At 42.3% G+C, this 16,383-nt stretch overlaps 1 protein-coding gene across 3 annotated transcripts; it reads right to left on the bottom strand.

Moving 5' to 3' along the window:
• Window positions 1–41: 41 nt before the first annotated feature.
• prmt9 (protein arginine methyltransferase 9) lies at window positions 42–15,995 on the bottom strand. Of its 3 annotated transcripts, none has more exons than XM_084565787.1 (13): window positions 15,251–15,995; window positions 14,633–14,837; window positions 14,364–14,512; window positions 14,051–14,287; window positions 13,756–13,923; window positions 12,881–12,983; window positions 11,741–11,850; window positions 11,406–11,598; window positions 9,943–10,126; window positions 7,455–8,148; window positions 7,206–7,359; window positions 3,435–3,557; window positions 42–2,977 (listed from the first exon to the last, which is right to left on the bottom strand). In XM_084565787.1, exons 2-13 carry the CDS (start codon window positions 14,834–14,836, stop codon window positions 2,735–2,737), a joined length of 2,562 nt encoding a protein of 853 aa, XP_084421913.1. In that variant the 5' UTR covers window position 14,837; window positions 15,251–15,995; the 3' UTR covers window positions 42–2,734. The 3 variants fall into 3 exon arrangements, 2 of the variants coding, with proteins under 2 accessions (XP_084421913.1, XP_084421914.1); XR_014699573.1 differs by lacking the exons at window positions 42–2,977; window positions 3,435–3,557 and adding exons at window positions 3,573–4,930; window positions 5,012–5,201; XM_084565788.1 differs by lacking the exons at window positions 42–2,977; window positions 3,435–3,557 and adding an exon at window positions 3,573–5,201.
• Window positions 15,996–16,383: the final 388 nt, after the last annotated feature.

The following is a 16,383-nucleotide window of genomic DNA, read 5'->3' as shown; positions in this document are numbered from 1 at the left end:
TACACTGAACAGCCACATCATCTCAGACATAACAGGCAGCAGGAGAGGATTCAGTCCTTCGAGTTTGACACGGTATGCTGGAAGGAGGAAAATGGGCAGGAGTAAAGATCTGAAGGCCAAATTGTGATTCCCAGATGACTGAGTTAGAATGTTTCCAAAACGGCAGGTCTTTTGTGGTGCCCCTGGTTTGTAGAGGTTGGCACAGACCTAAAGTGATCCATCGAAGTGCAACTGGTGAGCCACGACAGGGTTGTGGGTGCTCAAGGCTGACTGAAGTGTGTAGGGAGTAATCCTGGTCTGTGGCTTCTGATCCAACAGGAGAACTACAAATTGCTCAACTGGGACACTTACTACACTGCAGCTTGTGGTGCATGGGTTTAGTAAGCTCGGACTGGTCAGAGTGATCATGCCAACCCCGACTCCACCACTGAAAGTGCCTAAATGTGCGTCAGAATAGAGCAATTAACAAAGGTGACTTGGTTTAAGGAATCACATTTTCTTTTATATCTTATGGACATCCAAGCGTGTGGGCGTCATTTATCTGGGGAAGAGATGGAAGCAGTGTGAATGTCTTGTTCTTCTGGGAGACCTTGGGTCTTGGAAATAATGTGGATGTGACCACAAACCATTTAACCGCTCAACATTATCGCAGCCCATGTAGACCCCTTCATTGCACGGTTGTTCTCTGATGGCAGCGGCCAAGTTCGGCCGTCCGATAGAACATCTGAGGGGCAAGCTTGAAAAAAAGTTTAATCCACGGGGACGTCACCACGCAACTTAAGAGGACAGTTGTCAATGTTTTGTTGACTGATACCACAGGTCACCTTCAGAGGTCTTGTTAAGTTCATGCATTGACAAGCTGACAGAGCAGGGACCTACTAAATGTTGGGCAGGCGGTTTTACTGTCGCGGCTGATCAGTGTTTGTTTTAGGGGGTCTGAGTCGATGCTTTAAGTGCAGTTCAAGTATTAAAAAAACATATATAATTCAATTTGAAACAGCACAATCAGCAAGTGAGATCCCATCCACGCTTCACTGCAAATAGCATACTCTATTATGTGTAATAGAAATCTATTCACTAGTCTTTTCAGATGCCTTGTTCTCTGTGCCGTGGAACTAGTCTATCCACTCCATCACATTAGCATCAGTTTTATTTGATGAGATCCATCCGTTTTAGCCTTTAAGCTGAAATAACTTCTCAGCTATTGCACACACAAGCCATTTATCTTTCCGTTAGATTTGACAAGCTTCTGTCATTGTGACTTTACGTGGATCTGTGCAGGGATATTGACATGATTAATGTACAGTTTAGGATAGGTCAGCCTGTGTCAGAAATGAATCGAATCATGTATCATAATCTGCATCATGTCCATCTTAAGCGTGTTGCATTGCCTTACATTCGTTTTTGTTTTTAAATAAATCAACAGGATCATTTCAATTTTATTTCATCTGTGACAGCCTTGTCAATAAATCAGACTGACTACAATTTATTTATTCTTGTATTTATTAAGAATATGTTCCATTTCTTCGTTTACTTTTGGATACAAACATCTTTACAAAAACAACACTGACCATATGTATATACTTACAATATGATATTGATAAGTACAAATTCTTTGATTTTAACGTATCAGCTTTCCACTGGTACTCACAAGGTTTTCCATCATCATGCAAGCTAAAACTAAACCTCTCTGTACGTAACACCGTGTCTGGAAAAATGTGGAAATCTGAAGACTGATTACATTTATGAACATGGCACCGGTGAAGGGTAAATCTTTCAATTCTACCAGAAGGCGAATGTCCATTTTCCCCACAGGTTATGTGACAGTGGTGTAAATCTGACTTAAAAGCTATAAAAATAAAACTAGCTAGCAAGCTTGTCTACCTTTTATGGACTTTCCTGACTTTTCACAGAGGTATAAAGAATAGCCACTGGTGACAGAATTTAACGTTGCATGCGTGATATAGTGACACAAAGATGGGCTGACATGTGATTCATACTGGCAGTTGAATCACATGTTGCTAATAAACTACTTTTATAGTAGTAAGTGTTTCCAAGATAACCTCATCTATCTAGCAATTTTTCCATCAGATTAAACTGGAGACCTACAGAAAAGAAATGACGAATTGTTTTCTTTTTTTTACTTCCAAATACTTCAACAATCAGACAGGTTCCCTTGTAGCCTGGTGTAGCCACACTCAGTTCTTATTAGAAAATTAGTCTGATAATTCATTTTATGGGACGAGTTACCTCAGTATCCAGTCGATACAGAGGGAAAAAAATACCTCCACAATTGGTTAATCCTACAGAGTTATTTTGTTGTAAACAAATTCAACTCTTCTGTGCTCAGATGACATGCATGACTAGGTTGATGTTACTATTCTGTCACCGCATAAAGCCCGGCCAAACTATTTGTTTGGCCCTGCAGATCTTCGCTGGGGCATAATCAGTTCCCAACAAAGTGAAAGTAAGTCAGGCTGGCTAAGTCCCCAATATTTTCACTCTAATGTCGAGTGTCTAATAATCATAGTCGCCATTTTTCTCAGCTCAACTACCAGTTGAGACTTCCCTCTGGTGGCATGTGCTGTACAGTACATCACCTCAATACTGCATCTCCCTATCAGTTCAACATAAAGTGAGGGTGTATTTATTTTTGAAAGTATGGAAAATCATACCTTTCGGGATTCTTAAGTACCTTTATACCACCCTAGCATACTAGCTAATGTCCAAGACATTATTCCATTGGCCCAGCAGGTGCCTCCGCTATACGGGCTAAAATTGAGATGGTGCTTTTGTGAACCCTCACAGCGAGGCAGACCCAGTCTCCAGTTTTTACCTCCAGGGGCTGCTGCAGGACAGCAGCAGCTTGCTTCCAGTGAGAGTTCTGGTCGAGGGTGCTGAAGCTGATCTCCTGGTCCAGGTGCATTTGATACCAGAAGGGAACTGCAGTTATTCTCCCCGCAGACGTAGCCTGGACCTGTGACAGAACAGGGGATCGGGGCTTAACATGGTGCTCAATGATATAGGAGAACAGACACGGCTAACAGACTCTGTCCCAGTCTCTTTTTATTCATGTAAAGCTTCTGATAGTTTATAAAAAACCATACCCCAACACCAAGCTTATGAAATAAAAGTTTATTTCTCAACATTTAGATAGTGGATTTGGGGTAGAAAATAAAGTAAAGGACAGAAGTTTGTTCAAAGGAGTGTGTGTTCCTATGTCTGACTCATTTCTAGTGATTTTTATTTTTTTTTTGTGCTCACGTTCATATAGCAATAGGCAGTTCTGGGAATTTTTTGAACTATACCCACAGAGTCGGTGCAAAACTTTCAGTCTCAACAGTTCAGTGCTGTTCTAAATCACTTAACAGACATTTTAGTTGGACTGCCTCCAGTCATGTTGGCATCACGCACATGGTTGATGCACTCCTTACCTTGACTTCTCTGTTGGTGTAGTTTGCGTTGGTATCCATGAGGTCAAGAACAAAGAGCTCTACGCACTGACTGAGGTGTCTGCACTCCAGAGTGGAAAAGTCCAGAAACACGTGGACTGGTACCTGGAGAAGATATAAAACAGAGTCAGCGAGCTGCTGGCACAAGACAAAAGTAATAACTTCAATGTTGATATTATCATATTCTTGGGTAAGTTGCCAGTTGTACGTCTGCAAAGCGGAACAATGCAGTACACAGTAATGGTAACGTTGTTCATGATGTTGATGTCAGCAGTCCTCCTCACTATTAATCCAAATTATTTTTTTTTTTTAATTACTGAATATAAAATGGCAAGAAAAGCTTAGACAAACTGCAAAGAACAGATTAAAACAACATGAACAGAATAGGTCAGAATAGAGTCACTTTGGAATATTTATAGTAGTTTTTGGTTCTTGAAGACGTTTCTAGGAAAGGGCAGAACTGGAGAGTGAAACGTCATCAATAACCTAGAGAAAACATTCCAGTCGTGTTCTTCTCAAGCTCAGTATTACATGAGTCATATGGTTACCATGAACATACACCGACCAGCCGCAATATTAAAACCACTGACAGGAGAAGTAAGTAACATTGACCATCTGGTGAGAATTCAATGTTCTGTTGGGAAACTTTTGGACCTGACATTCATGTGGATGTTACTTAGACATGTACCACCCATCTAGACCAGACCAGGCACCCCCACCCCATAGCAATGACACTCCTTGATGGCAGCAGCCATCCCCAGCAGGATGCAGACTAACACAGGTACAAACACAAAAACGGTTTAGGAACAACTAAAAAAACATGAAAAGCAGCACAAGGTGCTGACCTGGCCTCCAAATTCACTAGATCCCAAACTGATCAAGTATCTGTGGGATGATCCACAGAGGCCCCTCTCCTCAACCCATAGGACCCAAAGGCCCCCCACTAACAACATTCATGTTCCCAGACACCACAGGACACCCTCAGAAGGCCCATGTCCATTTTCTGATGAGTCACAACCGTTTTGGATGCACAAGGGAGACCTACACAATATTAGGAAGGCGGTCATAAGGTTATGCCTGATCTGTGTATACACCCATACAAATATACATGCATACACTCACACCTATCCATGTACACGTGCATGCACTTATATGCAAATTACCCTGCCTTCTCATACACTTATATATTTGTTAATGTACTGCAGCTCTTCACAGATCCCCATGTTGGAGAACAGCTGTATCAAGATAACTTGTCAGGTTCTTCCGGTAATCAGTGAATTTATGCATGCATAGGTAGAAAGTTATCTTTTCCATATTACAGATTTCTTTTATGATTATAATCCATTTCCCTTTTATCGGGTGCTGCTTCCAAAGTAGTTTTAATCTGCAGTGTCGGTGGGTAATCACTCAATCACAGGTGAACGCTCAAATCAGGTCCTCCACCTCAGCCTCTTCCAAACTTGACAAACAGACTGTGGCTGCAGGGCAAAAAAAAAAACTTAAAAGCTGACACAGAAACCAAAGTGGGGGCGCATAAAAAGTGTCACCGTTTCCCTTACTGCAGAACAAAAGAATCTTTCCTCCTCCCTGTCACAGTTGTGTAGACCTCAGAGCCCACTGTTTGATGTGCTTGACGTAATGTGTGCTGATGGATTCAGGTAGGAATGTCTTTGGGCCAAGCTGTGTGCTATGTCTTGTGTGACAGTTGCGCTAGGAAGTGCCCTCCACTGAGGGCTTCAAAGACGGCATCTGTTAAAACAAACGGCCGTCCCTCGAGAGGCCAGCGAAATTAGAGCGCAAACATGATGCTGGAAAAAAACAAATCAGTTCCAGACCAAATAAAGAAAAAGAATTCAAAGGATTTTTGCAGCTTTTTTTTTTTTTTTTTGACACAGCTGGCAAGCACACATCAAAGAGAAGTAGAGAAAAACACAGTCCTGGACTTCAGTATTCAAACAAAAGAAAACCCCAAACATGGTAGAAACCCAAACTGGACTCTCAGCACGTCTGATTACCTTAGACGAGTGAAATGTAACCTGGGATTTTTGTTAATGCTTTTTTATGCTATTGCACCACATGTCAGTCATATTTAACAAGGCAACAAATTTGCACCTAATGTACCATCGTTGAATGCAAATGACGCAAGCTTACAAACACAGCATACTGTATGTGAGAACGTCAATACTGGCTGTTGCATCAGGAACATGAGACAGAATAAGAGATACAAGCGGCCTGAGATGTACAAAAGGAAGATTTCGCAACTTGTGTTGTGAAAAAGTTTCGGTGTGTGTAGTTTTAGTGCGATTCCCTCGGAGTTCACCTGGATTTGATTTAAAATGATCATAAATTGCCTTACTATAATTGCATGGTGCAACAGAAGTATGTTGATGTCTACACCATAATTGTTCTAGTCGTTTAAGAACTGACATTTCTTCTTTCTTCTCACAGACAATTTTCATACTTTTCATTCATTTGTCATTACATTTTAAGTATATTGGGATATACTGGAAATTATGTACCGATCAAGTTTTTTCGCGCCCCCATCCGATACCAAACGAGTACTGCCCGATCCCAAGCCCTGATCCGATCTCAAATAAACAAAATTCCATCCCCTGGAGTTTCAGACCGGCATTTCTAATCTTATTTTTATTCTCCTAGATCGCTCCTCTCCTTCCAGTAGTCTTCTTTGTCTACTTACTTTTTTTGGCAGCTTTGGCGCTAGCCGACCGCCATTGAGACGTGGTTTTGGTTTATGACAGACCTAAAACAAAGAACTACAAAGGTTCGGCCTTGGTTGAACCCCAATCCCGAACCATCATTTAAAAATTGCGCTAGATTGGCACCGACACCAGTCGGGACATCCCTGCTGAAAACCAAAGTATCTGTGATAAACTACCATCCAGCCTTGCCATGACTCACCTGGCACCTTATAATCTAAAATGTGCAGTAATAGACTATATCCACTCTGCTTAGTTACTGGGAAGGCTCAGCAACGTGCAGCTTTACTGGATGAAACCAGTATACGCCTGATGTCCATTACCATGGATGCAAAGATTATCAAAGTTAAAGTGATATTGCAACGGCCATCAGCTGGAACACTTTTTGATCACATGCTTGTTTTAAACCAGTGGTTGAGTGCATTACTACAGATGTGTTCCATACATAGCTTAGAAATCCCTGTTAAAAAGGTGTCAAATTATAGAAGTTAACATTCAGAGCATAGTTTTTTTTTTTTTTTTAAGCCATATTTCTAGGACCAAACTCTTTTCCCAGAAGATTTACAACACTACACAACAACTGGTGCATATGTTTATTGAGATGTAAGCACCAGTGCCTCTTCAGGCTTGTGCTGACAAGTCTGACCAAATTGACAAAGACTAAAACTGAAGGCATTTGCTACATATTTGTATATATTTGTATATATTTTACATTTTATCTTAGCTTTGTACGTACAAAAAGTCTAAAAAAAGTTTTTATTTCAGGTAATTGAAATGTTTTTTACACCTAGTTTAGTTAACCATCATATCCTTGCTACAAAAACATTACTTTTTTTTAATTCCCTTTTTTCCTTTTTAATTCAAATGCCTTAAGTAACTAATGCATAAGACATTAGGAAGCATATTTCCAGTTTTGCGCAGGTGCTCAAGATATAACCTTTTACCTTCACACCCTGCAGTGACGAGTCATTAAACTAGACTTTCCATAAATAAGTAAACATGTTAGATACATATAAGATTTCGCAGGTTTACTTACTGTGAACTGGTTGATGAAAGGAGCAATATTGAAGCCTAGTGTTGGCTCCTGACCCTGGACAGCACTTTCCAGCAGCAAAGTGTCAGACTCCACCAGCATACCATACACGATAATCTTCTCTGGGAATATACGCCCTCCTTCCTCCAGCAGACACCTAGGATAAATAATGAAAATCTAGTTGGAAAAAACCCCCACTAAAATATACTGAAGTGATAGAACATTTCTGCAACTCTGATGGCTTCCCCGTACCTGGCAAGTGAAGCTTTTTCCATCAGCTTCTGTCTTATGAGGCCACATGTTTCCACACAGTCCAGGATGATGGCACTCCACAGCTTCTCCCTGGCCGGCCTCTGCAGCATCCCGTGTTCGTCCTCCATGCGGTTGAGCCAGAACTCTAGATACTCTTCTGAGATACCTTTGGAGTGAGCCAGTCTCTTCAGCACTTCCTGCTGCTTGTTTTTTTCCATAGAGCTGTAGGCTTTCACGTGACCTTGGCAGGCAGCGATGAGGGACAGCAGGGAGAAGCCCTCGGACACATCCAGCACGTAGAACGGGCTACTGCACTGAGTGGAGATAGCGGGGTCAGACTGGAGAGCTGATCCCTGCTCTTGAGTTTGGTATTTAACCTTCAGCTGGGAGATGAGCTTGGCGATTGCACTGGAAAAACACTGATGGTAGTTGTGATTGTTCAGCAGCGCCATTTCGGAACATTCCAGCATACACGAGTTTTTAGCCTCACTCTGATCAGTCTGAAGACATGCTAATGCACTGCACAGCTCTGCCTCTGGGGTTGAAATGGGGTTTTCATAGTGCTGCGAATCTGCACGCTTGTCCAAATGGATTTTATGCCCATCTCTCAGCACAGAGACACAGCAGAGCCTTAGGAAGGCGTCTCGGCAGGAGACTTGAACAATCAGCTTGTCTTGAGGCTTCAGGACAAAACCTAAAAAACAAACAAACAAACAAACTATTTTTCTGGCCCCAACGGAAATGTGTTCATAGTAACAAATTACAAGTTACTGAAAGACATATTCTTACATAAACATGTCAATATAAGTGCATTTAGTCTGTTTTGGCTTATTTTATTTGCAGAAGTTCCCAACAAAGAACTGCAGAAAGTCATTGCAGAAAGTTTTCTATTTCTTAAATTATCTGTCAAAGCATTGTGTTGTGCTGTGTTGGGTAACGGACCTCCGATACTGTGCCTGCACTAGATTTATCCATTCATTAATTCTCGTCCTCTTATCTGAAATTGGGTCACGGTGGCAGTAAGCCAAGGCAGGGCATTCTGAACATCCCTCTCCTTAGCAACATTTTCTAGTTCCTCCTGGGAGATCTTAAAGGTTCCCATGCCAGATGAGATATCTGATCCCTTCAGGAAATTCATGGTCTTTCCAGCTGGGTCTGGCAAGTAAATCTCAGAGGGAAGGCACACCAGGGGGCATCTTAATCTACTCCGAGCTCCCTATGTACAAGCTCCTCACACAATCTCTAAGACTGAACTCAACCAACTCATTGTACTTCTGAAACTCAGACTGTCCGCTTGTATCCTTAAGTTTCTTTCTTACTACCCAAACCCCAAGACCATAGGAGAGAGATGGAACCAAGTTTGACTTGAAACTATTCTTCAGGCTTAGCTCCTTATTCTTCACATTGTTCTAGCACAGTGACTGCAATAATGCCGATACTCCCTGTCCATCCATCTTACCATCACCTGCAAACAAGGCCCCAATAAACTTAAATATAGTGTTTTTCTTGATGTCATGTTTATGAGTTCGTCTAAAGCAAAGAAAAGAGGAAGGGAGAGCAAATCCGACAGAGAAATGAGATTCAGGAGACTCGGCAGCGAGAGGATTCCTACAGGAATAACATCTGTTCATGTCTTCATGTCAACGCGCAGCTCGTCAGAGGCATTTGGGGAAAATGCATATTTATTCCCTATAAGAATTTCATGAACACTAAAGAGTGTCACAGGCGATCACGGCGCACACGTCACAACAGCCGGGAAACGGATGTCGGTGATCACCGGGAAAGGTGGCGGCTCCCTCGAGGCTGCCCTCGCCAATTAGCAGTTCAGTGAGACGCCGCTGAGCCCCGTCTGAAAGTCGATGTACTGTGATGCCAACTGGAACATGTCATCGAACGTCAGCGGCTATTAAGTTCACTGTGGCCTGATTTGATAGCGGAGTAAAGGATGTGCAGAGCCCTCGGGGACATTTGGCAAAGTTAAGTTAATGCTCAAAAAGCAATTTAAAGTTTTTGAAGGTCTCAACAGTTTTAGTGTTATATACTATCCACTTTACTTTGGGGTAATGGCTTTACTGCACGCCTTAAAGATCATAAAACTTGTGATATATTCGCCTGGAACAATATTTTTTGTCAAGGGGTTGGTTTTAAAAATTTAGAAATGTATTCTATTAGTTACATTTCAGGGATCTAAACCTTTATGTTATTATCTATTAACGTGTATAATTCTCCAAAAATAGTAATAATCATTATGAGTTAAAATCCATTATATAAAACCATAAAAATTGAAACACTGCAGTCTATAACACACAGTGCCCTCATCTGATATGAGAATGAAGTGCATGTTAATGAGAAAAGCAGTCACAATTTAATAACAATGCCCTGGACCTACACCTCGACTTTTCTGCTTAAAGTTTACCTTAAAATGAGTCAAGATCAGTGTAGTTACCAGTAAGCTATACAATGTATTGGTTGCGTGTTAGTATCTTACCTTGGGGGATGTGGACAGGGTAAATGGCTTGCTCCCAGCAGGTGTCCTCCTGGGGTCCAGTAGAAAGACTGCTCTCCTCATCCAGGTGCAGCTGAAACCACACAGCCAGCGCATCCAGCACTCCTTCCTCAGTGACAGGCAGCTGCAGCTCTTGAACCTCCCTGGAGCTCAGGCCCTCCAGTTCCTACAGGGTTACGAATACACAAAAGAGTTGAATAAGAATAAGAAAACCTTTATTTGTCCCACAATGGGGAAATCCTGGTCTCAACTAAAATCACGTTTAGCCGCGTGAATACTGAGGCCTCTGACATTACGTGAAAACCAACTTGCTTGTTAAGATGAGGAGGATGTAAGATGAGGATGTAAATATATGTACCACCTTATAAAACGTATATTGATATTTTGAGACACTCTGCAAGCAAGCCAGTGGATGTTTCGGGCCAGTTACTTGAATGCATCTCGAGTGATCGGATCACGGTTAATCAGCTGAAAATACGTGTCAAAACATCTACCATTTCACACGCATCTTGAGGTCTGATCACATATTTCGAGAGCTGTATGCAAACGAAGACCTTGTGGCATCACGTGGGGTGCAGCAGCAAATTGTGTGCTGCACGGAGCCACAAACTGTGCTGTGGTTGTGGGTGCATCGTGACATAAAGACAGAGAGCACACAAGTTAAGTTTTTCAAATGTTTATGAGGTTAAATTCCACTTATGTAAGAACATGGCAGTTGAGTAGGCGGTTTTGAATGTGACTCGCTGCGGCCGCTGTGTCTTCACACTGTTAAAAGACTGTCATCACAAGTGGCCCAGACAACCTTCGAATGTGACCTTAAAGACTAATATTGGTCTTTTGGAGCATGAAACTAGAATCAAAACAGGATTTTAGTATTACATCTCAATATCAGGAAGTAAAATCTTCCAGATGCCGAAGAACAAAATGCAACAGGAAATGTTTTAGTACAATTACATACAGCTAACGGTCATATTTGTGGGTATGAGACACAAACAAAGTACTCTGCTGTTTTTGAGAAGAATTTTGACTCATCATGTGAGTGCACACATATACGTATTCATATACTATCCCTACTGCACCTATATGGATGAATATTCTTAGTGATGCATGTCAACATAATTGTCCTACAGCTAATACGTGACTGATAAACACAGCCTCTCCAGATGGCCAGCTGTGTACAGGGAGCTAATAAGCCAGACTGAAATCCCTGGAGGCCTATAGCTCAGTAAATAAGTGGTCGCTGATGTGCCATATTTAAGCCAGTGAAGCAGCCAGTGTTAGTTTCATAGGACTGATGTTCACATCATTTAATTATTCTGCTCGACTAAAGCAAATAACAAAAACAACAACAAAAGGAACATACGAGGATTAAATTCCAAAACACATTAATATTAATATATTGGCTTTATGTATTCAAATATCCATGGCTAAATGTTTTCCCTCACCTGCACATTATTGAAATCTATGTTGAGGACGGTGAAAGGCTCTGTCAGAGGTTTATACCCGCCCGGTAGTCTGCTGAGTCTTTCCGTAGTGTACGGCTCCATGGAGTCATCTGGTTCAGAGCTGCAGCTCACGGGGCTATGGAGCTCCCCGGCGGCAGCCAAGGATAGACCGCCCACTTCTGTCACACGGAGCCTGCAAAAAATACAAATTAAAAAAAGACGCCGCAATAGGTTGATAGATCCAGACAACGCACAGATCAGGATAACTGATGTGCAGACGTCATTGCAGGAGAAGACGTCTATTCAGGCAAATACAGATGGACTCCAGGTCCTACCTGTGATGGCGACGGATCTCAGGGGACTCAAAAGCCATACCGAACACAGTGGCTCCGGCAGGGATGACCCGTCCTGTGGCGGACTGTTCCCCGAATTCATTCTCACCCCTCTAGAGGAAGAGAAACATGATTTGAATGATACTGAGCATAAAGACCCTTAATATCACTAACACATGAACCCAAGTTTCCACTGAACACATTTGCTCTTTACTACAGTGTACTTTTAAAAAGTTACTGACAGTTGGCCTTCTAAAGGTGTCCTGTGGTGTCTGGGGATGGGCCTCTGTGGATCATCCCACAAATACTTGATCAGTTTGGGATCTAGTGAATGTGGAGGCCAGGTCAACACCTTGTGCTGTTCTTCATATTTTTTGAGTTGTTCCTAAACCGTTTGTGTGTGTGCCCGTGTCAGGCTGCATCCTGCTGGGGATGGCTGCTGCCATCAAGGAGTGTCATTGCTATGGGGTGGGGGTACCTGGTCTGGTCTAGATGGGTGGTACATGTCTAAGTAACATCCACATGAATGCCAGGTCCAAAAGTTTCCCAACAGAACACTGTATTGTCACAAGATGGTCAGTGTTATTCACTTCTCCTTTTAGTGGTTTTAATGTTGTGGCTGCTAGATCCATGCCCATGATAACCATATGACTCCGCGTGAGAGCTTGAGAAAAACACAACTGGATCTTTTTTGGGTTACTGATAACATTTCGCTCCTCAGTTCTGCTCTTTCGGGCAACATCTATAATTTATGGATATTGTCTCCTTTGTACACGTGGTTTCTGCCTTTTTCATCGTTCTGTTCTTCAATTAGCTCTAACACTTAGAGGTTACAGGTCACTGTGTTTCATCATAAAGGATTTGTATGTTCTCTATCATGTATCATGAACCCCCTATATCAGCGGCAAATGGTACAAAAACGTGGATGAAAAGGAAACATAGAGGGTTTCTGCAGAATTGGTAGGGCAGTTAATTTGGTAGTTCACGTGTAAGTGTCTTGAAACAAGACACCAAAGCCCAAGGCAGGCCAGTGCCATGTAAGTGTGTGAAAGAGAGCCATGCTGTAAAACACTTTGTCTTCTGCATTTCATGTAACGTTGTGTTTACCGTCACAACATTGTGTTGTTTAATACTTGGAATTACCTGTGGAGGCAGCAGCAGGTGATGCCAGGCATGAATGAGACTCTCTATGATGCCCTCTCCAAACAATCCAGCATCTACTGTCTCTGTCACCACCAGTGAAACCCTAAACAAGGACAAAAAAAAAACATTTTAAAATAAGCTTCTTAAAGCAAAGGACATTATAATTACAACAAACAGTACATTCTGAAGATAGTGACACAACATTAACCAACATCAAATTACTACAGGCAACGAAGGCCTCACGTTGCCTGTGTCTGGGCCAAGAACTTGCACTTGACTACAGCACACAGCCTGTTGGCACATACCTTCTGAGCAAGGGTGAGAGACAGACAAAACTGGGAGAGGTACTATTAAATGGCAGGCTGAGAAGAAACCCAGTGCCAACTGTGTTGGGGGACACCAGAAAAACTAGGCCCACAGGCGCTTAACAACAGTTTTTTCTCTGAAGCCTTGGGTGTCTGAGTACTTCAGCTAAAGGTCTACCAACTGTGACAGTGAAATTCACCATCAAATTGTTGATGTGCAGCCTCTTTCTCTATGTCACCACAGGGCGTTTGGTGAATTTGTTAATTGCTGTCAAGAGGATTTGGACCATTCCTCTGTTAGTGTTAGTGGAGGCATTTTCAGGTGCATTGCAGTGGTAGTTTTGTTGTATTTCAGGGCTGACTTACATATTTTGCATGTCACAGAAGTATGGGCTTCATCTTTAGTGAAGTATTTCAGTTCAATTTGAGTTGTCCATGTTGTTATTGTCATGTGATCAGTGACTGATCGACGTGATATCCGACAAACCGACTAGTTGACTAGTCTATACAAACTACAGTGTGCACTACCTGAAGGTCTTAATAGCACAGATTTTAGACATAAAACAGTACCTGTGTGGGATGTCCTTTGGCACTTCCATCTCCAGAGATTTCATGTGGAGGATCTTGATGCTGCCATCCATTCCATTAGCAGCCAGCACCTCACAGGCCAGCTCGTACATCGTCTTGGAGAGTTCACAGGCATACACCTCTGCAGCCCCGGCCTTCTTAGCGCACATACTTAACAGAGATAAACAGGAAATCAGAAGAAGAAGAACACACTGTGGAGTTTGTGCTGAAGGGATCGATTTAAGAAATAAACAAAAATAAAAAGTTACCAGTGGATTGCTAATGGAAAATATCTCACCCAAGGATTCCAGTGCCAGTACCTATGTCAAGTACAGTGTTGCAGCCGTTCTGAACAGCCTTCTGAATGGCTTGCTGGTACTTCCGGTTCCTCCCGCGGTCGTTGAGCATAAGGAAATGCCAGCGCTCCACCAGCCAGTTGGCCACACGGTAGAAGTTCTCTCTGGCTTCTGGATAGTCCGGTCTCAGTTTTAAGGCTTTGTGGAAATGTCCAGCAGCTTCATCTCTAAATCCCATTCTGGATGACAAAACAAGAGCCAGTCAGAAACAGTAAAAAAACATCTACACAATGACATTTATACAGATAAGAGTACCTGAACAGGTGCTCCCCCATGCCGTTTAGGATGACCTCATCAGCGGGGAAAAGTTCCAGCGCTTGCTCGTAACAATCAAAGAGGTCCTGAATGCGGCCCACGGAGTCCAGCTCCTCCGCCCATTTGAACAGTGTGAACCTGAAGGACTCCTGAAAACAAACACGTCATTAGATATATTTGGATTCTGCAGCAGTGCACACAGGCTACTGTGGCTGGATTATGTGTGCACAACGTTTGAAAGTACACAGACATGTGTGAACAGGCATTACCCTTGCGACGTCCTTAAACACAGGTGCAAGGTTGAGGACGAGAAGGTAGTGAACAAACGCAGTTCCATAGTCTTGACTGAACAGGCACTGCTGGGCGCTTTCCAGGGAACTGGAGACCAGCTCATTCCTGGCAGGGTTCGGGTCCGGTCTGCGCCGCCTTCTGGCCCTCCTGCCATGCTTCGGCCTGGCACTGGCATTAGGCATCCTTCCAAAATAAAAAATAAAACACCTCACATTACAAACAACATAACTAACAAATTCTGAAACTTTACGTCAATTCAGTGTACACAGAATTCTGACATATGTGAAACACGTTCATAGGATTGCAACAACTTAAGAATATAATGTACATACGGTATATGAGAAAAAAAAAAAGAATATTATATATATATTTTTTTTTTTGGAAACAGCATTTATATCATAATTTGAAGAAAAAAAGAAGTTAGAATGTAAAAAAAGATAAAGAACATGAATTGACTTTCTTCCTACGTCATAAATTTGCTTTATAAGAACATTATTATAACTTTTGTGCCGTAAATGAGCACGCCATCATGTTGTAAAGCTATTTAATTTTATAACGTATTATAACGCATCACTGCCTCGTTCACACTGACTTACTGTGGTTTTTAGATGACCGGCTGGATGATGGGATGAAGAAACACGAGGGCAGTCACTACCGTAGTGGCGTTATTAATTTCGTAAACACACAAATATTAACATTACGGTAAAGTCCAACACACGATGTTAGCATGACTGTGGACAATCCTTCCGCAACCAGCGACCTAGCATAATAAAAGCTGCTCTAACAGCAGCCACGGAAGTTTAGCTGGTTGTAAAAATAATACTACTAATAATAGAATCGGTTCCCATCCAAGATGTAACCGCTGAGAGTTTAAAACGACAAATCACATTTTTGCTGCGAATCGTCCAACTGCCGTTTACGACAAACACGCGTCCGTCTCTCAAACAGCCCGGAAGGAAACGCAAGACTGGCTAAACAAGGTTCCGCAGGCGCATTCGTGAGGAAGTTTGATTCGTTTGAAATTACGAGCAGGGGCCATTTTAATGCAAAAAGCATAAAATAAATAAGATTCCGTGTTTTGTTCACAAATCACGACACGGTAAATGTCAAAGCATTGGATTAATAGCTGTGCCGGGACCATTCACAGGCGAATCCTTCAGCACGATCAAAGAGTACTTAAAGCTCAAGACAGTTCAAGCGCTCAAGCGTCTCCTACTAAATAAAGTCAAAGTCAAAGTCAGCTTTATTGTCAATCCTGCCATATGTGCAGCGCATACAGAGGATTGAAATTGCGTTGCTCTAACACCCACCTTGCAGCAAGTTAAACGCTAATTTAAAAATATACACATCTGAGACAAAAAAAGAAGTCAATAAATATCATAAATAACAAAAACTAAGGTGACTAAACTAAACTAAACTATTCAAGTGAGTCTAGTGTTGCATAAAGTGGATGGTGCAGCCCCTGGGTTTGGCAGGTGCAAAATAATATAAAGGTCGGGATGTGGTGTCAAGAGGCATGTAACGAACATAGAGCGGTCCAATGCTGCATAAAGTGGCTGGTGCAACCCCTGAGTGGGTGTGTACATGCGTGGGCGTGAGTGTGTGCGGTAGTGAACAGTTCCTGAAGGGGGAGCAGTGGGGTCAGAGTCCAGATTTAGTGTGTGCAGGTAGCCGAAGGAGGAGAGGGGGGCAGAGCAGGGAAAGAGTTGAGTTTTCGGACAGCCTGGCG

The sequence above is a fragment of the Chelon labrosus genome (genome assembly GCF_963514085.1).
Source record: "Chelon labrosus genome assembly, chromosome: 2".
Classification (NCBI taxonomy): Eukaryota; Metazoa; Chordata; class Actinopteri; order Mugiliformes; family Mugilidae; genus Chelon; species Chelon labrosus.
Note: the sequence above shows the minus strand (reverse complement) of the source record. Positions and strands in the feature narration are given on the sequence as shown.

What these genes read in the sequence shown, in the direction of transcription:
- prmt9 (XM_084565787.1), bottom strand. Translation starts at nt 14,836, where the DNA reads ATGCCTAATGCCAGTGCCAGGCCGAAGCATGGCAGGAGGGCCAGAAGG. An exon ending in CCAAAGGACATCCCACACAG is followed by an intron (nt 12,984 to 13,755) that starts GTACTGTTTTAT and finishes GTCCTTGTTTAG; the next exon opens with GGTTTCACTGGTGGTGACAG. An exon ending in CCCTGTCCACATCCCCCAAG is followed by an intron (nt 8,149 to 9,942) that starts GTAAGATACTAA and finishes TTTGTTTTTTAG; the next exon opens with GTTTTGTCCTGAAGCCTCAA.